Below are 25,872 nucleotides of genomic sequence, written 5' to 3' on the forward strand. Positions count from 1 at the left end.
CTCAGAACAATTTGTGATTTGCAGTAAAGGCACCGAAGAAGGAAGCCGATAACTTTATTCAGAGCATCGGGGAGGTTACTACAACTCCAAGAGGAACAGTCCCATTCAATCAGAATTCTTTGGCTTATCATACTAGTTAACTGCTCTCTCCTCTCCCTTAGCAGGAACTGGAAACCCACATTAACATAGGCAGCATACTGTGACTAGTTCCTTCTGAACACTTTTATATACCACGAAGAGCACTGGGGTTTGTTTTTTGAAGGCCAGCAGAAAAGAGGAACAGTAAAAAAGGGGAAGACCCTGGAGGAGATGGATTGCCACAGTGGCTGTAACAGTATGCTCGAACCTATCGACAAGAGTGTAGCAGGATGACTTTCTGCCATGCTGAGTTGCCACGTCTGAACCAACTCCACAGAACCTAATAACCATACTGAAGGCTGACCAGTCACTGTTAATGAATGTTCTTGTCATCTTCATCAGTTTTAATTCCTAGTAGTGCTCTACATATTACTATATGTATTTAAGTAAGAACTGACTTTTTTTTAAGGGGAGTAGACTCCACCTCCCGATATAAAAATGCATTTTAGGAATCAGCGTACCATTGTGACTTGATTAAGAATATTTGCATCGGAGTGTGTGATATGTTTGTGCAGAAATTGTATTGTCTCCCTGTGCAAACAGCTAACAGTGATTCAAGCACTTTTAGTGGCGCTCTCCCATGGGATTCCACCACGCGAGTCTCGTTACCTTCCTGAATCGGTCATGGCTCCGGGCCATATTCTCAGCCTGCCATGCCCTGAAACTCAATTCAGCATATTCAGAGAGAGCTCATTTTTTCCCCAAATTAACAAAAACTAATGAAACTGAATAAATAAAGCACTATCAATATATTAATTTTGAATGAGTAGTAGTGCAATGAGTAGTAGAGAAATAAAAATATTGAGCTATGTATAATAAAGGATCCTCTCCTGGTATTCAGGATATATAATCAGTGTTCATTTAATTGGAGGGAAATTCAGAAATTTGTATTGCAAATTACTGCCCCACCTAGTATAAGATTTTATGGTCATTATAATCTTTTCCTATGAAGGGAAGCCAGTCCTCATCAAAAATAGAGGAAAAAGTAGGAGGCCAATGAGCATTTATAGGGGTCTAAATACAAGCATGTACATAGTAAATATATTTATATATAACCGACTGGGAAATATATCTATGTACATATATTTAGATGTTAAGCATTAAGGTAGACGACAGATATTAGGCCTTTACTCAAGTACTCCTTCAATGCAAGAACACTTTGTTCTAAAAACCTGGCATTCTGTGATGCTCAGCTTTCCAACATGATTGTGGAAGACAAAATGGGTGCGTAAGCAAATGTGATAAAGAAAGCTGATGGTGCCCGGCTATCAAAATATATAGCATCTGGGGCTTTAAAAGCTTGAAGATAAAAAGTGGCCATCTAGCTGAGAAGCAACAAAGTTCACTGGAAGAAGCACGCCAGCCTGTGTGATCATGAGGTATCGATTGGATCAGGTATCAGGCATCAAAGACCCAGAACAAAAAATCATATCAGTGTGAATGAGGGGTAGTTTGGAGTGGAGATACAAAGCCCATCTGTAGACAACTGGACATTTCCTCACAGAAGAGTCACAAGGAAGAGACGTGCCAATCAGGGTACAGTATAGCACCAATGAAACACACAACTTCCCACTAGTTCTTTAATGCTTCCTCATGGCCACTATCATGACCCCAATTCTACCTTACAAATTCTGCTAGCCCAGAGGATGTACAAGGGTACAGGTAAGAGTTGGAAACACAGGAAATCCAGGACAGACAAACCCCTCAGGACCAGTAATGAGAGTAGCAATACCAGGAGTAACGGTAAGGTAGGGGGAGAAAGGAGGAACCAATCACAATGATTTACATAGAACCCCCTCCCAGGGGTACAGACAATAGAAAAGTAGGTGAAGGAAGACATCAGTCAGTGTAAGACATGAAAAAATAATCATTTATAAATTATCAAGGGTTTGTGATGGAGGGAAAAATGAGGAGCTGATTGCAAGGGCTCAAGTAGAAAGAAAATGTTTTGAAAATGATGATGGCAACAAATGTACAAATGTACTTGAAACAATGGATGTATGTGGGATTGTGAGACGAGATGTATGAACTTCCAATAAAATGTTAACCAAAAAAGAAAGAAAATTGACTTTTGAATTTAGAATCTGGTAAAGAAGAATTAGAACAGAAATCTTATTGATCTGAAGCTCAGATAGTGTGATGGATCCATCTCTCCCTGGATCTGAACCTCCCACGTTAGATCTTCTGAGACCTGCAATGATGGGAAGTCATCATTCTGATCTGGTTTTCTCTTCCATGGGCAGTATGATTTGTCTTTGTAACTCTTTACCTGCTTTTCACTCTTCCGGTTGAATTTTTCTTTCTTTAGCACGGAAAATATACTGAATTGGGTAAGAGCAGAATATTAGCATCAGAGAGTAATTCCATCTAAAGAATCTTCCATTCTCTTTAATCCATCTCTGAGGGGTTTCCAATGGCAGCTGCCCTTTACCCCGATGCCAGTAAACATTACTGTAGCCTTGTGGAGCAATGTGGGCATATGGAGAGAGAAGTGTCAAACCTCATCGATGAAAGTCCTGTTTATATTTTCATTTTCAACTCAAATGTGTTTGAAATGCCAGAGGTGGGCCTCCACTATGTTCCAAAAGCACACATATCTTTTTGTAGGAAATCACAGTGTCAGGCTGAAGTCACAGAAAATGCCACTTTTAATTGAAGCTCCCAACCAGATGGACTGACACAGTGGCTGAAACAATGGTGCAAACTTGACAATTGTTAGGATGGAGGCGGACGGAGCCGTGTGCTGTTCTCTTGTACACCTGCCTGTGCGAGTCAGAGTCGTCGGGTCCATGGCACTTCACAACAATAAAAGAATATTAAGCTTACAGTGCTTTCCTTTCAAATCCACTATAATTAAAATCCATATCTTCTCTACAACTAATGTACTTTGGTTTCAAGGTTTTCTCTTTTCAGTTCTGACCTAAAAAGACTGGCATCTGCTAAGTCCCTACCTTGTGCCACGGTGCCTGAGCCTTTTTTAATTTTAATAAAGCTTTAGTCAAACATTTGATTTTGATCGAGAACACATGTGAACAGGCCATTATGACTCACTCTGTTATGCAGTGAGATATCACTGCTTCATGACGACCTTCTCCTACTCTGGGGCTAGCCTGAAGCTCCCAGCTACAAGTCCCTAAGCATCAGGGACTGATTCCAAACTCTAAGCTGGCATGCCGGGGGAGGTGACTTTTGACCCCTTGCCTACCTTACACTATCTGAAAAGATTTACTGTTTTTTTTTAACCCCAATGATTATCCAGAATTAACTGTTTTCCGAAGGTGATCGGACTCAGGAAAGACCAGGTTTCTTAGGGATGTTTACTTTCTTTTATTCCATGCGGATTTCCTCAACAACTCGAACAAAAATGCCTAATATTATTATTTAAGACTTGGAAAGTAGTGATATTTGATAAACATTTAAGTCTCCTTAGTTAGTTCAGCCCAAAGTTGTGAGTAGAAGCAAGCCAAGCTTGAATAGCTAGCCTGGGGGTGCAGTGGTCAAGCGTTGGGCGGTGGGCAACAGCCCCAGCAGCTCTGCGGGATAAAGACTGCGCCTCTACCCCCGTGAACAGTACAGTCTCAGCAGCACCCAGGGCGTCAAGATGAGTCAGCACTGACTCGAATTTATATATATATATCCAATTACTACTCACAGTGGCCCTACAGGACAGGGTAGAAATGCCCCTGTGAGCATCTCATGTTTTTCATGTGGAACAGCTGGTGGTTTTGAACTGCTGACCATGAGATTAGCAGTCCAATGTGTAACTACTCTCTCTCCATGTATATATACACACACATATATAATATACATACATACACACATGTACATGTATATGTGTGCATATATACATCTATTTAAATTATAGAATAATTTGGTTTTTAACTAGTGCAAACATAGTATTCATTACAAAATGGATGAAAATTGCAAAATAAATCCATTGCAAGTGAATAGTCTAACTTAAATTTCTTTAATGCTAAGTGAAACTAATTTGTTCTAGAGAGTGTCAAAGCAACTACTGATAAAAAGGATGAAATGCATGATGATCCCTTCATTATCCTAATGCTGTATGATGAAAGGAAATCTAAAACATCATACTTTTATAGGTTAATGATCAAAGGCAGTTAAAGTATTGGTGAGCATTTTAGCATTTCAACTCAAACTTTCAGTTCATAAACAGGATTAGGTTCAATCCTCTTTTCTGCCCGAGCATTGTTGGCTAAATGGAGAAGAAGGCGAATAGAAAGTTGTATAAGGCACCTCAGAGAGTATTTCCATTTGTACAGAATAGTATGCTAGGGGATTTTATATTATTTCCGATGTATAACCCAGGTATTTATATTCCTGAACTTTAGTGGTTGAGAAACTTCGGCAAGGCCATACTCCAACTATCCAATTTTGGACATAAATGCAAATTTTGCCCCAAATGAGTTATTCTGACTCACATTTCATTTTCTAGTAGTTAAAAGAAAATAGGTATGCCTGGTGATGAAAATGCCTGTCATTTTAATTGGTTGGCCAGTAAAATTAAGGTTTTGGGGAATCTTTCAATGTTTACTCTTTTTATCACCATTATATTCAAAATTTATGCTGATAGAGCTTTCTGGCACATTTGAAGATAACTACGTATTTTCATCTCAAATATTGCGAATGCCCGGGCCTTGCTTTATTTTATGTTGCATCTTTTCTGAGGGGAAATAAAAATATTTATTTTCCTTATACAGCTTGCTTCAATTAGTTCTTCTTTCTCGATGTAAACTCATAGTTCTTGCGTCGGGCAGAGAAATGTGTGGCTGAGCCTTTGTCAGCTAACCACAAGCCCCACGCACGAAGAAGGAAGACCTCCGCTCCGTGTGGAACACAGCGCACTGCGCTCGAACGTGCACACCGGAGCAAGTGCGCATCTTTGCTTAGCTTATTGCCCTCCCAAGCCACGTTCGCTTTCAATGGGAGGAAAGGAATGATTAGTAATAAAGGTCACCTACGTGAAAATAGGAGTGTTTCAGAGGTTGAAAGAACAGCTCATTCCCCAACGTCTTCCCAGCTGTGAAGCACTGGAGAGGTGGATGAATAATGAGAACTGACACAGGGGTTTTAGGCAATGCAGGGATGGGGGTGGGCGATATGGAGAGAAAGGGGATTTGGGGAGTAAACAAGGAAGGTGATGGTGAGTGCACAATTCTCCTTGATATGATTGAGCTCTTGACTTATATAATATGGAAATTATGTGCCAATTAAAAAATAATTAAAAAATAAGAATGAGAATTCGGATCACTTTTTACAGGAGAGGAGTCTAGCTGGAGGGTTTCCTGGACTGCGCATCAAATTATTCATGATTCTGGGACTTGTAGAACCAGTTTGCTCCCATTTTTAGATGGGGTTCCATTTGCTTTTTACTTTGGTTTCAGAGCAGAGCGTCCTGCTGAGTTGACCCACAAGTTCCTGATCACTGGTTTGGTGGGGAAATAGTTGCCTGCATGCTGTTGTGCTTCACGTCATACTTGGAGAATGGTGCAAAGTACTTACTGGGTTGAGGACCACAGTGAAGAATAGTTCACCTCCTTGGATGCTCTTGTCCAGCTCTTTAGGGCCTCCTGGGTATTCTTTGTAGAAAATCGTGTGAGTGAAGAGCCCACAGGTTTGTCGTGGGAGTACCTGAGGAAAAATAAATGAGAAAAATTTCAACCAATTAATTTGTTGAATCTGAGCGCTCCCTTTTCTCCTGCAAGTTGATGCATCAACTGGTGTCATTATCCAAGTCTAAATACGGCTCAGAAAACCCTTCGCACTTGAGAAAGCAAGGATGACATCAGTACAGATGGAACATAGAGAGCGTTGAAAAAATATCTTAAAAATAAGATAGGCTTGGGATTATTTTAGTGGGTTTGCTATTTTAAATCTCATAGCTAGTACTTAGGAAGTCTGATTCAAGCATCTTAAGGAATTAGAAAATAAATAAATAAAAATGATACCTTAAAATATTTCAATTATCTTTGCTACCTAGTCATTCTAGTCAGAAAAATTTTTAATGATAATACCTTCTGTCATATTCCACACATGCACCAGAAAATGAAGTTAATTATTAACTTAATATGCTATTTAGGAAATGACATTTTTAATTAGAAATAATATTTGAGACACAAATCATAGTGTCTTGCATAAATCATGATAACTATTGCAGGCTGCAGTTAGTATCCTAAATTCTAAGTCTGAAGCTTGCCAGTCCATAATTAATAGAGTACGCATTTGTCTAATTTTTAAAATAAGTGTCAAAAATTTCAGTGATCCATATATCTGGTAAGGACATTTGAAATATTCTTACAGCTCTGGTAAAATATTAGGCCACATAAAAAAGGGAACCCAGGGTTACGCTTTGGACCACAAACCACAAGGTCAATAGTTGGAAACCACCCCCTACTCAAAGGGAGAACGATGAGGCATTCTACACCCCTAAATAGCAATAGTCTCAGAAACACACAGGGGCGGTGCTACCCTGTTATATAGGGTCCCTATGGGTCAGAATCAACCCGATGGCAGTGAGAGTGAGCTTATAAAAGAAGATGTGAACTAAAGCTGTCCAAGACAGTATAGTCCTTCGGCTAAATCTTACACATTGACTTTATTATATGACCTCTTTGTCACTATACACTTGAAGGAAGAGAAAACTAAACAAATACACTTTGGGAAAAGAGTACTGGTGGTACTGTGGGCTAGTGATTGGGCTGCTCGTCTCATGGTTGGCAGTTCAAACTCACCAGCCACTCTGCAGCAGAAAGATGAAGCTGTGGTTCCGTTAATATTTACAGCCTTGAAAACCTTATATAGCATCTCTAGGAGCCACAATGGATTCATTGGCTGTGAATGTATGTTGGAAATGTACATGTTTTACATATTCTTACAGAGGCAGACCTTCTCCTTATGGTCCTAAGGAAAATGATCTTTATATTTTCTGTTTTGATTCTTACAGCATATGCTAAATTTGGGTTAGTAAGTGCTTTAAAAATTTTGCCTATTTAGGACTACCAGTTTTATCACCCTCCATAAATAAATGGTATCTATTCTCCCTGAATGCAAATGAATTCTAATAAACCTTAGTCTAATTCTTGGACCGATTTCTTAGACAATCTTATTTTTTGATCTATCAATAGGGCATGGAATTCTGTGCAAATGAAAGTCTATATATTCTATTTGCTTGGGTAAATTGGTAGATTTGTTAGTGAATATATATAAGACTACTTCACCTTGTTAAAATGGTTAAAAAGTCTTCCATTTAATGTATAAAAAATTAGCTCAGTGATATCTATGTTTGAAAGCATTTTAAAACTCATTGCTATCAAGTTGATTTTGACTCCTGGTGACTCCGTGTCAGAGAACTATGCCCCAAAGACTATTCACTATCAAAGGTACCTAAGTGTTGAATTGAACAACTTAACTTTTGGGTAGCAGGCAAGCACCTACAGTTTTTGTACCACCATTATGAATTCTCATAATGCTACTCACGGAATCAACCACAAAGAATAGATGCAAAGGTAATTTTAACTGAATTACATATATTCACAAACAATTCTTAGAAACACCACATCCTGGAAATTCAAAGCGTTTCATAGAACATGTATTCATTTACTCAACCAATACTTACTCTAAGACTCGATGTGGGAGAAAGTGAAAGTCTATGTTTATATTCTGGAAAAATTTGTCAAATATTGGGAGTAAAGACAAAGAGCCAAAAGCTGCGTAACAAAATGCTCCCGTGTGGTTAAATGCTAGGCTAGCAGTACGTTAAAAGTGTCCGACTCTGAATTGCTCTTAGGATTAATTTGAATATCTTACTTATAAAAATATGATATGTTGGGTAAATTGACGATGATAATAGTGCAATCGACTTATAATAGTCAATAATATTGCAGTCACCCTGGGGTGTGTGTGGTAATTGACAATTCTGTATTTCTTTGCTTCAATGGATTTTTTGCTGTTCTGCTTGTAGCTTTTTTGCTGTTGTTGTTTCTCTTTTCTTTTTCATTTTGGGTGTGTGTGTTCTGTTTGGTTGCTGGTTGCCTTATGGCTGCTACTGACGCAGTGGATCTCATAGGGTTGTGATTTTGTCACAAAGTAAACTTGGGATGTGCAAACCCCATGGACAAGTAGATGGAGTCTGGACTCCTAATTGCCTCTAGCCCCAATTCACAAATAGTTGTTTTTGATAACATGTCCCTGCTCAATACTCAGCTTTATGAAAGGATAACTGAAGATAAGAGTGCTACAGCAAAGTGTGGTGAAGAAAGTAGATGGTGCCTGGCTATCACCTGGAATAGTCTCAGGGGTCTGAAAGCCTTATAAGCAAACAAGCAGCCAGATAAGCAAAGAGTCAACTAAGTCCACACAGAAGAAGCATACTAGCTAGTGTGATCCAAAGATAATAATTACAAAATTCGAATATGGTGAAGGAAAAAGTATCAGAGCTAAAATTACGAACCCCAGTTCGTAGAAGGCTATGGAGGACAGTGAGAGACCAAATCCCATCTGCAGAGGATCTGGTCAGACTGAGCCTAGGGCAGATCCACTCTAGCCACAGGCAAGTCTCAAACAACCTTAGTATCAGTCAGGGATCAGTGTAATCTTCAACTCCATACTTGACCAGATGCCCTCTTTATCGATGAGACCTGAATTGATTCTGGGTGCAGGTATGTCTTACTTGTTGCATGACAGAAATTTCTTCCCTGGCTATTTGAATGTTGATGGGGGTCTCTTCTTTCTTAATCATGATTTGTATTTTGGTCTTTATATTGTTGTCATTTTATCCTTACCACCTTAGGGTGATTTGCTTTTTATTGTTTCTGTTGTGTTTTCCAGTTTGGAGGCATAGTGACTATAACTGATATTAGGGTTGACTGGGGACGCAGGGGTGGGTGGTGGGGGCTAGGGAGCAAAAGGGGGTTTCAGGAAAAAAATGAAGGCGGGAGGAGGAAGGAGCACTAGAAATGTGTTTTCACAACTCATTTTAAAGGCGACAACCATGGGGAGGGGGCGTTCTAAAATTGATATGGTCATGATTGCACAATTCTCCTTGATATGAATGAACAATTGAACTATTGAAGTTTATGATAGGTAAATTATGTGCCAATAAAACTGTTATAAAAATAAATAAATGATAATAAGAAAATTATGAGCTACTTGAAGGGCTATCCTTTGTATTCGGTTGTTTATTTGATTCTGTGCAAAATGGAGAAGCAAGTAAAATGAAATTTGGGTCTTTGTCAAGTTTTCAAATCATTTGCATTTCACCTGAGGAAATTAGAAGTATCAGAATTTACCTGACATTCCAGGGAGGACCACACTCTGAGCATTGGAGATCACCTTGAGCCCAGGAATGCTAGCAGGCCAGCTCAAGAAGATTAAAGAGATAGTCCCACGTGGAGAAATGACCGGGTTTGCCTGTCTTGCAATGTCACCGGCTGTAGAAAACGCCCCTTGAAAACAACTCTTATGTGTATGAGAAGACATAAGAGAGTGTTTTTTTTAAAAAAGCATTCTGCTATCAATTCTCCTCTATAATTGGTTCTGGAAGTCTTTTAAAAAGCTCAAAACCACTGTTATTAAGTCAATTACAAATTGAAGCAACCCTGTAGGATAGAGTAAATCTGCCCTTTGGGTTTCTGAGGCTATAAAACCATATGTGATCAGAAAGCCTCATCTTTCTCCTACAGAGAAACTAGTAGGTTCAAACTGCTAACCTCATGGTTAGCAGCCCAGCAGGTAATTCACTATGCCATGAGGGCTCCATTTTGCCACCAAGGCTCCAAAATTCAAATTTTGAGGTACTTCTGAGAAACCTGATAGCTGCTAAAAATAACTGAGGGATGCTTTTAAAAGTCAGAGCCAATACTGGATCTGAAATGAATAATCTGTACCTGAGCATAAACAGTGTTGCTGAGGGCTACCAGTTAAAGATCACTTAGGGGGTTGCAGGTAGGTCATAGCCATGACATCACCATTGGTAACATCAGATTTGGAAGAAGGCTTATTAACAACCACAGCTGGCTTGCTGAAAGTGAGGAGGACTTGAAGCACTTGCTGGTGAAGATCAAGGGCTGTCAGCTTCAGAATGGATTATAAATCAGTGGAAATAAGACCAATAGCCCCACAACTGGGCCAATAGGTAATATGATGAATGGGACAAGGTTTAAGTTGTCAAGGGTTTCGTCTTGCTTAGATACAAAATCAGTGTTCATGGAAGCAGCAGGTAAGACATCAAAGGACTTATTGCATTAGGTAAATCTGTGCAAAAAACCCTCTTTAGAATATTGAAAAAGAAGGAGGTGACTTTGATAAGTCTATGATAGTCAATGTGGGAGAAAGTGAAGGTCTCACTTAGGTGTAACTCAATCAAGCCATGATATTTTCAATAGCCTTATATGCATGTGTAAGTTGGACACTGAATAAGGAAGACCGAGGAAGACTTGATGCACGTGAATCATGGTGCTCGTGAAGAATATTGAAAATACCATGGACTGCCAAAAGAACACACAAGTCTCTCTTGGGAGAAGTATGGCCAGAATGCTCCTCAGAAGCTAAATGCATCCTGAGGATGGTGAGACTTCTTCTTACAGATTTACACGTCATCAGGAAAGACCAGTTCCTGAAAAATGACATCATACTTGGTTAAGGGGTGGGGCAGCAAAAAAGGAGAAGGGCCCTTGACAAGAGAGAGTGACACAGTTGCTGCAACAATGGGCTCAAACATACGCACATGGTACAGGACCGGGCAATGGTCATTCTGTTGTGACTATGAGTCAGAACTGATGTTACAGCAACTAACAACGCCATTGGAAACAATAAGTAGCTAATTTGTAGTCAAATTACATAGGGGGTCTCTGGCTCTCTCCAGAAAGTTGCATTTATTTCAGGTTTTCAATCAGTTGAGGTTTTTTTTTTTTTTTTACTGAATAGGGCTAAAATCTGCCATTAGATAATGCAGTAGAACTACTTAGAGATTCTGGTTAGTACTCAAATACCTTCAAATGTAATTGGCTCTTGTATTCCCAGGGGAGTAACAAGTCTGACATAGTATGGGAGGTCATTGGAGTGTGATATTGGAAATATAGAATTGAATGGTGGATGAGCTGGCTTGAGAGGAAGATAACAAGTTTCATTTTTAGGAATTTTGAGTGTGATGTGAATGGATAATCAAAAAAAAATTTCCCCATCTATGTCATGCATTGATGGCGGGGGGGAGGGAGGGAGGGAGAGCGAGAGAGAGAGACAGAGAGAGAGAAAGGATGAGAGACTCTGCTCATTGTGATCTCTTGTGTGCCAGAGTGAACTGTGTTTCTGGTCGTTTCCAATGGTTGATTATTCAGAAATAGATTGTGAAGGCATTCTTCCAAGTTTTCTCTGGGTGGACTTGGACCTTTGACCTTTCAGATAGTATGGAGTCAGCGGACCCTTTGCACTACCCAGTACTGTTGGTTCTCTGGATTTCACATGGCATCTCTGTGTGGGCACTGCTAGCAGTTCTGTCCTCTCTCTTCTTCCTGCATAATCCTCTGCATGCTGAGTGTTTCCTTCTTGGAAACTCTCACCCAGGAGCCCACAAACCAAACATAGAAGCGTCCCTGGTTTGCTGCAAAAGTGGAAGCACATGGACAGCGCCATTAAAACAGAAAAATGTATTAAAACCTTTGTTACCTGCAAGTTTCACACATTTTCAATACAGATAAAATATGTTCTCAGGTAAAACAAAAATGAACATATCTCATGGGACACAACTAAGCAAATGTTCTGGCAGCCCAGAGAGACGGAGGAACAAAAGGGAACAAAATTGAATAAAGTCCAAAATTGAATAAAGTCCTTATAAACACATTTCATATTTTGCAAAGACTTCCTGTGATGTTAAAGTGACAGGAGCGTACTCAGTGCATGTTCATGATAACATGATCCAGGTCTCCCGCCTCTCTTTGGGCAGACGGCCTGAAGCTTAAGGCACAGGGCGTTCATTTTCATCAGAGAAAAGGGGGGTCTGAGATGCAAAGTGGCTGTGATGTCCCCATTTAGCATTTATAGCACTTTTTATTGTAGGAAAAGTCAAGATGGGAGTTCATCCAATTTAATATCATTATCTACTCTGTAGTTACTACAGATATTATAAAACTATATGAAAAGAAATCAGTTATAACTTATTCTGGAAGGTAGGCATCTCTTCAATTTTCAAATACATCAGCTTGACGAAGAATTAGCATCACATGTGGTTCTTCTGGGTGGTCTCTTGAGTGCCTCAGTCTCACTCATGAGGCCCATCCCTTACATTATCAGTACCAGATTTTCTGAATTGGGAAAACTTGAGGATTTAAATACTTATTTTTTAAGGTCTCAGCAAATGTTAGGTGATGACTTTACAATTAAAATGTCATAAGGCACGTGCGTCAACAGTGGCTAAGGAAAAAGAAATAAAAAGAAGTTCTGGAAACAGACCTGGAATATAAATGACTGACACTGAATATAAATGGACATATACGAATATAATATACTTTGCATTGTTTCTCATTTCTATCTTAGATTGTTGTTTCCAGATGCTGCCCCGTGAGTTCACACTCACATCAACCTTATGCACAACAGAACGAAATACTGTCCTGCACTGTGTATATTGTGGTTAAGTTTGAGCCTATTGCTGCAGCCATTCTGTCCAACTATCTCATTGAAGGCCTTTGTCTGTTTGTTTGCTTATCCTTCCAATTACCAAGTATGATGTCCTTCTCCAGGGACTGGTCTCTTCTGATAACATGTCCAAAGTAAGTGAGGTGAAGTCTCGCCAGCATTGTTCATTCTTCTAGCAGTTCTAAGTATAATTAACATCCGTCACCAGTCCTCTAGTAGAATGCATACATGCTTCTTCTGGCTTTCTCATTCATCCTCCAGCTTTCACAGGAATATATGATGATTGACCACACCACGGCTGAGTCAGGCACACCTCAGTCCTCAAAATCATACATGTTAACACTGGAAAGAGGTCTTCTGCAGCAGATCTGTCCAATGCAACATGTTGTTTGACTCCTTGACTGCTGAGTCCATTGTAGATCCAAGAAGAAGGAAAGCCTTGACAAGACCAACAAGGTCTCTGTTTATCCTGATGTTTGGGATCGATCCAGGGGTGAGGAATTTTGCTTTATGGTCAAGTAGAATCCATATTGAAGGCTGGAGTATTTGTTCTTCATCAACATGGCTATTCCGTATGACGACCTGTTAAAGATTATGCAAGACTTCTCATGTGGTTACTTGCAGCAAATCATTGGGCGTTTTCAGCCTGAGAAGTTAGAGTCAAGCAAAATCTGACTGGCTTGTAATAGGATAAGTTGGTTAATACAAAGTTGGTGTTAGTTTTACAGATCAAGTATCTTTTTAAAGAAATGATGGTTTCTAAAAAATAATCTGCAAGTTAGTCGTAATGCTTCCTTAAATACTCTAACATCAGTACCTCCTTAATAGCAGTAGTGTCAAATATGTTTTAGCTATTTTTAAAAGTTGCGAAGAAGTGATTTTAATTAAGACATCCTTTGCATTGATATGACAAATATGTTTGCTGCAGCATGTGGTGTTCAAGCAGCCAAGCTTGTAATATTTTGGACTATTCTTTTATTCATATTTCAAAGGAGAAATGTAAACCTGGCAGCGTGAGCTGCACCCTAAGGATAGTGGAGGAAGCTCACCATAATGTTTTTGTGGATGAAACCCTTCCGGTATCGAGCTGGTTTTAGATGCGGATATTCTTCAGTGCTGGTGATTTTAATATTCCAAACCTTCTTCCAAGCCTCGTAAAGCTGAACGTGCACAGGGTAAACACCGGAATGGTGTGGGGACACCGCGTAGCCCATGTCCGTAGGAATGCCATGCTCCTAAGATCAAGTAAATATTAGTTAGAGCCAGTGAAGATTTGCATTGATTCTATATTCATTCTAGGATTTTCAGATGTACTATAAATAGTTTTAATTCGGATTTGTTTAAATCTGAATTTTTAGTTGCATACAGTCATAAATATTAGCCGTGCAATGCTTCATGAAGCCCAGTAGCTATCCCACCAGCCTTCATATGGATACATTTGTGTGTGTGTGTGTGGGGGGGGGGTAGGGCCAGACTTGGAGCCCTGGTGGCAGAGTGGGCTTACGTGTTGGGATACTAACTGCGAGGTAGCTCACTGCCATTGAGTCCATTCCCCCACAGAGTGACCTCCGGGGACAGGGGACAGCTGCCACGGTGGCCTTCCGAGACTGGAACTGTTGGCAGGAGCAGAAAGCCTCGGCTTTTTCTCTCAGGGTAGCTGGTGGTTTTGATCTGCTGATCATGCAGTTAGCACCCCAACTGGTAACCACTAGAAACGTTAAGGTAAGTACTTAATAACCACCAGCTACTCCACAGGAGAAAGCTGAGACTTACTGCCTCCAGAAAGAGGAACATTCTCAGAAACCCACTCCAAAGCATTGGGAGTGGGGATCAACTCAACGGCAGTGAGTTTGTTTGCTTGTTGGTTTTTTTTTTTCTGTAAGAGAGAGTTTTATATCAACAAGTAATTGTACATTAAGAAAATATCCTAGCCTCATCCAGATCAAGTTCATAAGTCCGATTGCTTGTTTGTTTAAATGCACTCAAGACTAGGGATTTTCATGAGTTACCCGAAAGATCCTCCGTTCAGCACGTCCTTGTCATAGCCACTGTTTGGGATTAAATTGTGTCCCACTCCCTGCCCCCCCCACTAAATAAGTGTAAATCATAAACTCTATACCTGTGGTTAAAAGTCCATTCGGAGATGGGCTTTCTTTGTTATGTTACTGAGGAAGTGTTAGGGCAGGGTGTCTGTTCAGTCAATCTCCTTTGACGTATAAAAGCACAGAGTAAGCAAAACGAAGCAAGCAAGCACAGGGGGGAATCATTAATATGTGCCCCACCACGGAGGTCTCTGTTGGAATCCAGACTCGGGAGCTGAGATGAGAAGAGGACCTTCCAGAACCAACACAGAGAGGAAGCGTCTTTTGGGGCCAGCAGCACTCGTGTGCACGTCTAGCCCACGAACTGTGAGAAAGTGAATGAGTCCGTCAAAGCTGCCTGCTTGAGACATTTCCGATAGGGCAGCACCACAGGAAGACAGCCACTTAGCCCTTCGATTAAAACCCTACTCAGTGTTGCGCCCTACAAGACACTAAAGCCGGCATTCACGAGCAGGATAGATCTAATCCAAGTTCACCAGAGTCGCTGATGAAATTTCCTTTTGCTTCCTGCCCAGTTTCTATCACGTTTGTCATAGGTCTGTCGGCCCTGGGTGTGGAGGCCATGATGGACAAGGTTCCCCGCCAGAGAGAAGGGCCCATTTTGACTGGATGGGATGGCCAACTTCTCCTGAGCACTTTTCCTTGAAGTGGAAGTGCTGCGTAAGGGAAAGCAGGAGCTACTGGGAAGAACTGGATCTTCTCAGGATCAGAGGTAAATGGGAAGAAAGTTCTGAACATAAAATGGCCTGAGTTTAAAAAAAACAGTTTCCAGATTACACACACACACACACACCACTCATGAAATCACTGCTCATGTGTCACAACGCTGCTTCTGTTCAGATGGCTTTTTATTCTGTCAATTCTGAAATTACACTTATGTGATACTGAGGTGGTATTTTTTTCTTTCAGTTGTTGATATTGTTATTTGAGGGGTGTTGGGATAACTGCGTTATTATGAATTTCCTTCTCTATTAGTGAGGCTTCATCAGTTGATAGAATCTCTTACACATATTAAAAATGGCACAGATATAAATGATGAACCTTGTTTTATAAAAAGAACACCCACAGCTTCTGTAGCTGACATGCATTTTTTTTCTTCTGAAAGCTTTGCATCTTTTTTTTCCTTTTATATTTTTCAGTTACTTTCAAGTCCTAAACTTCCCCTCAAATAGCTTCATTTGAATTCATCACGGCTTTTCTTCCCACCAAAGAACAAGTTCACATAAGAGAACCACAGTAGTGGACTGGTAAACTGATTAGATTGTAGCAATATGCTGCAAACTTGCAGGGAGATAGTGGAAGATGTATGGCTAGCTTATTTTTCAACCTAAATAACCACAGGAGGGGGAGTATGTGAAGTGCCCGAATCCACAAGGCAAGTGGGCTGCATGAGGTTTGCCGTTTACTGAATGATCTGTTAAGATTCCTTCACACGATAAAGTAAAAGACACTCAAAATTGAGTCCCAACGTACTCAGAAAGCTTTACAGCACCCATTCCCCCTTTGTATGATTTTCCTCATGTCTTTGCTGCACAATGTACACATTGTCCCGTCCGCCTCCCCCCCCTCCAAACACACACACCCCTTCAGTTGGCATGGCTTTTTCCTCTGGTAAATGCTGTTCACTGTTTCAATTCAGATCAGCCAGCTGTAGCTAGAGTCGAGTGCTCTAGCAATGGCAGCCACCACACTGGCGATGGGAGACAGAATACAGGTGGTAGCAGAGGTGGATGGAGCAGTATGTGTTGCTGATGCTCTTCAGTTTCCTGGCTTCCATTGTGGAAATTGCTACAACGGTGCCATTCTTATATTACTTAGAATTTCACAAACGATCATGAACCAATACCTAATCTGTGCTGGGAAAATGATGGTTTAGATTCCCTGAGGTGGTTTGAAAACAAGGGCGCAGGAAGGAATAATAGAGCTCGGGAAAGGAAATAAATGTCAATTCCAGAAACTGAAAGGAAAGGGATGAAAAATGGCAGAGTAGCCTCGTTGGAAGAGTACAGGGAGAAGCCTGGGTGAAATTCACCCAGGGAACTAATCACTTTATAAAATTCAAATACCTCTAAAATTTGCAAGGAAGCAACATGTGAATAGATATTAATGTGTGTAACACTTGTTAGCCTTTGACTAGGAGGATGAGGTTTATCATCCCTAAGCCTCATGTCTTGCTCTAAAAAATGTGCTTGCCTAGAAGGGGCTTGGGGGTTCTTAAATAATACATGCATTTACCATAATTCTCAAAACATGATACATATACAATGAACATAATTCAGTACTGCTGCCATTGCCGCCCTGACTCCACTGCCTTCCTGCGTTACAATCCTATCACTCAAATATAAGGTGGAAATTACAAAAGTACTACCACTTATTTTCACTCTCAGAGATAACACTCTGGTTATCTCTACTTGCAGTATAGATTTTTCAGTTTCTCTTGAGATAACTGTGACTTCTACCCCACGATTTCATCCTGGGCCTGTTCTCCTCCTGATCTCTCCAAACCCCGTGTATTGACTCAGTGGCAGCCAACCACTGCATCACTTTCGAGGAAGAAAGTGCAGTGGACATTCATTGCTTTATAAAGTTAATTTTCATGGTCATTGCTTCTTGACTGAGAATATCGTCTTAGATCCAGAAGCTCTGTAATCTGTGTTAGCACCTTCGCAGTGGAGGACAAGAACTGAAAAGATAAGAATACAGTTGTGAACATATGCTCTATAGCATAGGCTATATGTTGATATAGTATATAAGTAGGTACTACGCATAGTATCAATATATACTATAAACTTATGTCAGAAACTTAGACCACGGTGGGATGAGTTAATGCTCACACCGCAACTCTTCCTCTCTACCTCCCAGTCTCATCAGATCTGCTCGTTCCCCGGAGGGCTTTCTTTTTATGAAATAGCATCATCAAACCAAATACTTGCTGTGTAGGAAAGATAGCTGCTATTCGTGACACCTTCCGAAGCCTCTTTCTAGATCCTAGCAAGCCAATTCCAGCACTTGAGGGACCCTATATTCTCAGAGTAAAACTTCTCCATAGAGTTTCAGAAACAAATCTTCACACCGGTCTCCCCACTTTTGGGTAAGTCCACGCAGGCAACCTTCAGGCTAGTGGAGAAGTGTAACTCTGGGCCACCTGTGGATTCTTCCTGCAGGCTTACCTAAACCCAGCCTATCACCATGTACTATACATCGCATTTCCAGCTTCTACCTTAATCTAGCCACTCTTCTCCAGTTGTGTCATCACCAGCCCAGTCCAGTCAGCTGTGTTCTCATTCCACGGGCTCTGGCTCAGACACCCAACTCTTCTCTTCATTTCTCCTCCTTGCTTTTTTCTGACCCAGCTCAAGTCATATTTAAAAGACACAAATATAACCATGTCATTTCCTGTTAAAAATCCTTCAATGGCTCCCCCGTACACTTGAGATAAAATACAAAATTCTAAGCCTGGGCCCAACTCTGCATGCAATGACCCTGAATTCTCTTTCCAGACTCATTTTGTGTCACTCCCCACTCCCCACTGTGTATTAGTCACATCTCCTTTTTCCTTGAATGCCCCAAGCACTTCAGAGCTTACCTTAGAGCCCTACCATGTGTTGCCTGGAACATTATTATACTAATTCTTATGCCTTTTAAAGATAATTTATTCCATGCTTTCATTAACAACATCAAAATGAAATTAAATCCCCATTAAGCTTCTCTTAGGAGTCTCTAATTATCTTTCCTAGTACACAGTGCAATTTGTAAGCGCATATCTCTGAATCATTTCTTAATGTCTCCTCTTTACTACACAATAAACTCCATAAACGCTGGTCATAGTTCTGTTTTATGAACTACCAAATGCCCAGGAACCACCTGGGTGCTACCGATGGCTTGTGCTGCACGACTCATGGAAAGGTTGGTAGGTCGAGTCCACACAGCAGACTGTGAAAGAAAGTCCTGGGGCTCTGTTTCGGCAAAGTCTGTAATCGGTGAAGCATTTACCATTGGGCACATGAGTTTGCCACGAGTCAAACTCAACTTGATGACAGCGTGCACATGCCTACTGTCTCACCAAGAACCAATACTCGCTACATATTCGTGAATGGATACGTGAACTGATTATGCCCCTTACTCTAATTCTACTCTCTGAAGTATCTCAACCAAACTTTAGGTGCATCTACTGAATGGACATAAGTAACTGGTAGAGATATTTTATGTCTAGGTAAGTAACACTTGAAAATAGTTTGAGAGTTTAAGTAAAAATGATTATCCAGGTGCAAAACTGGCAAAACAGAGTTGCTATTTACTAGAAGTTTACATATTTAGATAATGCGGTATAGAATTCAAAATTGTAACATTTTTTTGGGTAAAAATTGCACTTAAATATTACCAAATCATGTAAAGACAATTTATCCTGAAATATTAATGCTGCATTCATTTAAAAAATTATCTCCAAGACTAAAAGAAAGCCTGAAATATGTAATATTCAGCTATTTGAGCAACAGAGCCAGCTTTACTACAGAAAAAAAATTATTTTGTGGCATTTTTTGTTTAAACTCTTGCTAGTCAGTAAGGATGGTACTAGTTGTAGCTATCTGGTGCTGCTGTAAAGACATACCACAAGTGGATGACTTTAGCAAACATGGGTTTCTTCTCTCGCAGGATTGAGGGCAGAGTCTGAATTCCGAGCGCAGCCCCCAGGGGAAGAGCTCTTCCCACGGTCAGCTGCCAAGGGCGGCTTTGGCACCTGTAAGCAGCTGTGAGCTGCGGATTCCTAGGAGCTCTCCACAGGCCTCGGCATCAATCTTCTCTTGGGTCTAAGAGGTTTCCAGACCAGAGGTCCTGGGTGTAAATGATACTCTGCTCTCAGCTCTTCTTTCTGGGGTGAAAGAAGTCCCCCCTGCTCTGCTTGTTTCTTAATTTTTGTCTCTTATAAGTAAAAGATATTATAGGCCACATCCCAGAGATTCCCCCAACCCTATTGTGTCAGCGCTAAGACTGAGTAAGGACGGTACTTCCTACCCTAATCTCCTTTCAACTGATTGATCACATCTGACTGCATTATGCAAAAGGCTGCCTCATGACATAATTGCCAACGTGCATCATTATGTAACTGCCGCACCACTGAGACTCATGGACCAGCCAAGTTACCACACAATTTGGGAAGACACAGTTCAATCCATATAGCACTTTACTTTTAATGTTTGTCTCTATTTTAATCTTCCTAAACACAAAAAACCTTTCAATTTCCATTAATGACTAGAAGACTCTGCCTATTTCCATAATTCTAAGATTGCTGGTTTTCAAACAATGTAATTATAAGACGAAACCTACAATGATAGGAAGCAAGCACATATCTATTGTGCAGGGAGGGAAAAATCTAAACGCATTAGAACATAATTTAGGAATACTTTCAAGTGCCTTTAACTGCTATTCATTTCCGTTGGAATGGACCATTTACCCAGCATATGAAAGTTCATAACTTGGTTAACTGTCTCAGAGGACTGAGAATTTAACTTTACAATCCATAATGGTTTCAAATGGCATTTTCTCTGTTTTTACATATTGTAGTTGTGTCTACTGGAAAAATGCTTTGTTAAAGTGACTTCTTTTTAGAAGCTATAGATTAGATATTATTTCACATAGACAATAATACATTTCTCCAGAAAATACAAGTAAAGGCTGCATGCTTAGGTAATGAAATTAGAACCCTTTAACATAATGGACACATGCAGACATACACAAATATTGTTCGGAAGAAAACACATTTATGAAACTCTTCCCTTGTATACTGTAAGCGATTTGAAATTTATAAAAACATTTTGTTCTAAGGTTAAATTCTGATGGACCCCACACAAACTCCATCTTATGAGATGGAGTCCCGCAGTAGCAGCAGGGCTTGGTGAAAGTTAGGAGCTGCAGGAACGACTGGAAGAAGCCCCACTCTCTAAGGTGGATCCGTCCGCCACAGGGATAACGCAAGACCAGCACTGTTCAAGTCCATGCTGCAAAGGGGTAGCCGGGAGTTTCAGTCAGGCTTGACAGTAAAGCACAACTCTTCAAAGAAAGCTGGTTCCCAGCCTGTGCAATCATGAGGTGCCAAAGGGACCAGGTAGAAGGCATCATGCAAAAAAAAAGAATACATATATATATGTATATATATGTATGTATGTGTATATATATATATATACACCATAGTGAATGAAGGGGGAAGTGCAGAGTGGAGACCCAAGGCCCAAGTGTCGGCCACTGGAGATCCCCTCATAGAGGGGTTTAGGAGAGGAGATGGGTCAGTCAGGGTGCGATGATGTATGATGAAGAACACAGCTTTCCCCCAGATCCTGAATGCTTCCTCCCCCCAACTACCATGATCCGAATTCTACCTTGCAGGACTGGATAGGGCAGAGGTTGTACACTGGTGCATATGTGGACTGGAGGCACAGGGAATCCAGGGTGGATGATACCTTCAGGAGCAAGGGTGTGAGGGGCGATGCTGGGAGAGTGGAGGGTGAGTGGGTTGGAAAGGGGGAACTGATTACAAGGATCCACATGTGACCTCCTCCCTGGGAGATGGACGGCAGAGAAGGGGGGAAGGGAGACTCCGGATAGGGCAAGATATGACAAAATAACAATCTATAAATTATCAAGGGCTCATGAGGGAGGGGGGAGTGGCGAGGGGGGGGGGAAGAGGACCTGATGCAAAGGGCTTAAGTGGAGAGCAAATGCTTTGAAAATGATTAGGGCAAAGAATGTACAGATGTGCTTTATACAATTGATGTATGTATATGTATGGATTGTGAGAAAAGTTGTATGAGCCCCTAATAAAATGTTGAAAAAAAAAAAAAGAAGAAAGCTGGTTCCTTTCTTCCCCAGAACAAAACCCAACAAGTTATGTATTTTTCTATAGGTTAAGGACAGAAAGTTTGGAATTGCATGCAGAGAATGTGAAATATTAGAAAATTCTCTTGGTGATAAATGATGATGTATTTTTGGTATGGCTTGAAATAAAACAAAAAATTTTTCAAAGATTAATTATCTTGGCATAAGAATCTCATTTTTTATCCTCTACCCCCATACCGCAAGTGTGAAATAAAGAGATCATGCAAATTACTACCAAGGGTCAAATGTAAAATGCTATGATTCTTTGACACAATCTATGTGGTTCCACGAGTGATATTATATTGTTGCTGAAAATAATGCTAAATGTAAATGTTTATAAATAGACCATCAATATAATTTTAAAGTGTACAGTTTTCTTACAATTAAAACAATTACCTAATTGTGATGGAGATATTTATATTTTATACAAATTATAATTTACATGAGCTATATAAATATATAGACATTTGTATAAAACAATATATTTTTGAAATATAATCTTAAAGTATACAATCCTCTATATAATTAAGAAAATAACAACCTTCTAAGTTGTGTTAGAGCTATTTTTGTAAATTTGATTAAATCTTGTTTATAACTTACATGTCTGTTTGTCAGCCCATATGTGAGGCACTAGCTCTGATAATCATGTTGTTTTTAACAGACTTGGTGAAAGGGTTTAAAGTCATCCTCCACTGGCAGTGTGTTTTGTTATTGATAAGTGTACTCCTTTCAATGTGAGATTCTTCCAATTTCCTCACTTTAATGGACAATCCTTAGTGATACTAGCTCTTTTTCTTTTTCTTCCAAGAATGTAGTTATGTAGATTCCCTCTGTGATATAATTATAAAAATACCCATTTTACTATGCCAATTCCAGGTTCGGAATTGAGCTTGTTAAACACACACTTACACATATGTATGTAGGGCGTCATATTGTCATGTTTTCAAAGTACATTTTAAAATGGGCAAAATAGTTTTCTTTATCCATAATATGTGACTAGGAAAATACTAGGCTAGTTTTATAAAGGAACGCAGATTAATCAGATCCACTTCTCATTAAGATACACTATCAGAACATTAAAAAAAACAACAACAGAAAGAATTTAGAAGGAGAATTTGTAAAATAGTCTCTGGTGTTGGATTTTGTATGGCCAACTCTCATTACTGAAAACAAAACAAAACCTACCAAAAGCCCAGAAAAACAAAAACCACACACACCAAACCACACACACCGCAATTAAGTCAATTCTGCCTCATAGTGGTTCTCAACCTTCCTAATACTGAGACCCTTTCACACAGTTCCTCATGTTGTGGTGACCCCCAACCATAAAATTATTTCATTGCTTTTTCATAACTGTAATTTTGCTACTGTTATGAATCCGACGACCCCTGTGAAAGGGTCACTTGACCCCCTAAAGGGGTCACGACCCACAGGTTGAGAACCACTGCCCTACAGGGAAGGGTCGCATTGTTCTGCTGATTCTTTAACCCTTAAGGAGAGTAGAAACTTTCCTCTTTCTCCTGAGGATCAACTGGTAGTAGGCAAGTGTAAACAGATAGAAGGAGACATTCAATGTAGTTTGTCCTAGAGGATCGTCAGCAGAGAATGAAGTGCTGAGGGATGAAACTCAGGACTCTGTCTCCGAAGGGAATCTACTTGGATAAAGAATGAAGAAAAAGAGGACTCATCAGTGCCATCAATTATGCAATAAAACCTACTATTTGGTGAAATTTCAGCACAGCGCCTGATACAAAGTAACTGCATTTAAAAGCGATGAAATGAAATGTATCAAAAATGGACCAGCATGGCAAATTCTAGAAATAAAATTTCTCATTCCCAAACTACTCTTTTGCTTTCTTTCTTTTAGTCACAATAGATGTTGTTTTGAACAGTTTTCTTTAGTAAAAAGACATTTATCACATAATAATTAAATTTACTTTTCTTTAGTTGGCGGAATCCTACTGAGTTGATTTTGTAGTTAAAAGAAATTCAAGATTCTAATTAGCTTATGTGAAGAATTTAAAGAGGATAAGTAATTCCTATTAGAAATCTTGAAATACGTAGAATACCTTTAAATCTATCTTTAATACTCTATTAGATTCCTGAGTGAAAAATCCTAGTATTGGGATCACAGATGTATTTTTTCCCTGGAAAGCCTACAATAGCCCCTTCTAAATCTCTGCTCTCAATTGATGACTAAATGCTGTCTTTCAATGAGAAAACAGAAGCAATTGGAGAGAATGTCTCATGTTATTACAAGGCTATCCACCAATATCTGTAACTGACTCCTATCATTCCAGTATCATTTTCACTACCTCCATACATTTTCCATGGCCATTACCATCTTGTCACTGACCTTGTTATACAAACTTACTCTCCTCTTTACCTAGTGTATATTCCAAAGTTCATCATGACAATCATGCTTCCAACCCCAAACCATCACTTCTCTTGCTCATATTTCTATTTGTCATTCTTCTCTGGCAACAACACATAGCTAGTTTCACTTTTAATACCAGATTATTAATATCAAACATTTTTTAGTGTGTCAAGAAATCTAACTGTATAACCTTAATTTGTTTGCTTTCCTGCTACCCTGCACTGCTATTTCATAATTATGCTCTCTGAAAAACCTACAACAACACCTTCCCCAACTTTTCCCTCATTGGGTGAGTGTCTTTTTCAATGAGAAAAAGATAATCAATTACCGTGCTGTCCACCAATCTTCCTGTAACTGAGTTCATAACACTGTTCCTGACAGCTGTACTGTGGGAACCTTGGCCACACACCAACCCAGGTATTATGCCTCCACAAGACACTCTTGTCAAGTAGATCCTAACTCATAGTGGCCCTCCAGGACAGAGTAGGCTATGAATATTCACAGTGGCCAACTGCCATTTCTTTCTCCTGAGGAGTGGCTACTACGCTCTAAATGTTTACCTTTTTGTTTACCAACCAAGCTCTTTTACCACGGTGCCACCAGCACTCCGAATTCCTTTAGAAGCTCAACAAGACTCAAACTCCCTGCCATTGAGTCAATGGTGACTCATAACCACCCTGTAGGAGAGCACACGGTTTCACGAAACTGTGCCTCTTAAGGGGAGTAGAAAGTCCCCTCTTTCTCCGGTGGAGCAGCTGGTCTTTGGGATCGCAGCCCAGCTGGAAACCACTAGCCCACCAGGCTGCCTTTATAAGGGTACCAAATTCCATCCCCCCACCCGCTGACTCTAAGAGTGACTTTCAGCAATTTCCCCTTTATCTCTCCTTCTTAAAAGTTTTCTCTCTTCTACTGGATCATTCCTTTAAAAAGATCCCAATATAACTCTTTTGTCTTATAAAACCAATATCCAAATAGTGACCACAGCAAAAGTCTTTTCTTGGTGCCTCTGTTTCACTTCACATACTACCTCAACTTATAACAATTGAATGCTTTAAAGAACTAAAACAAAATTTAGTCGGCTAAATGCATTAAGAAATCCCACAAACACAATTTGAATCACGAGGTGTTGAAGGGATCAGGTATCAGGCATCAGGCATCATCAGAAAAAAAAATCGTATCATTGTGAATGAGGGGGGGTAGTGTGGAGTGGAGACCCAAAGCCCATTTGTAGGCCCCTTACAGAAGGGTCTCAGGAAGGAGACAAGCCAATTAGGGTGTGATGTAGCAATGATGAAACATACAACTTTCCTCTAGTTCCTAAATGCTTCCTCTTCCCCCCCATCATGATCCCAATTCTACCTTGCAAGTCTGCCTAGAGCAGAGGATGTACACTGGTACAGATAGGAACTGGAAACACAGGGAATCCAGGGTGGATGATACCTTCAGGACCAGTGGTGTGAGTGGAGATACAGGGAGGGTGGGTTGGAAAGGGGGAACTAATTACAAGGATCTACATGTGACCTCCTCCCTGGGGGACGGACAACAAAAAGTGGGTGAAGGGAGACGTCGGACAGGGCAAGATATGACAAAATAATAATTTATAAATATCACGGGTTCATGAGGGAGGAGAAGCGGGGAGGGAGGGGAAAAATGCGGAGCTATGCCAGGGGCTTATGTGGAGAGTAAATGTTTAGAGAATGATGAGGGCAATGAATGTACAGATGTGCTTTACACAAT

At 40.2% G+C, this 25,872-nt stretch overlaps 1 protein-coding gene across 2 annotated transcripts in view; it reads right to left on the reverse strand.

Moving 5' to 3' along the window:
- The window catches only part of LOC142442683 (bifunctional heparan sulfate N-deacetylase/N-sulfotransferase 3), a 235,732-nt gene that overhangs the window by 93,410 nt on the left and 116,450 nt on the right, over positions 1-25,872 (reverse strand). For both annotated transcript variants that reach the window (XM_075543886.1, XM_075543885.1), the window contains exons 4-5: positions 13,836-14,021; positions 5,662-5,790 (exon numbers count right to left, since the gene is read on the reverse strand). In XM_075543886.1, coding sequence (XP_075400001.1) covers positions 5,662-5,790; positions 13,836-14,021 — 315 coding nt within the window. The remainder of the gene's footprint in view (positions 1-5,661; positions 5,791-13,835; positions 14,022-25,872) is intronic.

This window comes from Tenrec ecaudatus, chromosome 3 (assembly GCF_050624435.1).
Source record: "Tenrec ecaudatus isolate mTenEca1 chromosome 3, mTenEca1.hap1, whole genome shotgun sequence".
In the NCBI taxonomy this organism is placed as follows: Eukaryota; Metazoa; Chordata; class Mammalia; order Afrosoricida; family Tenrecidae; genus Tenrec; species Tenrec ecaudatus.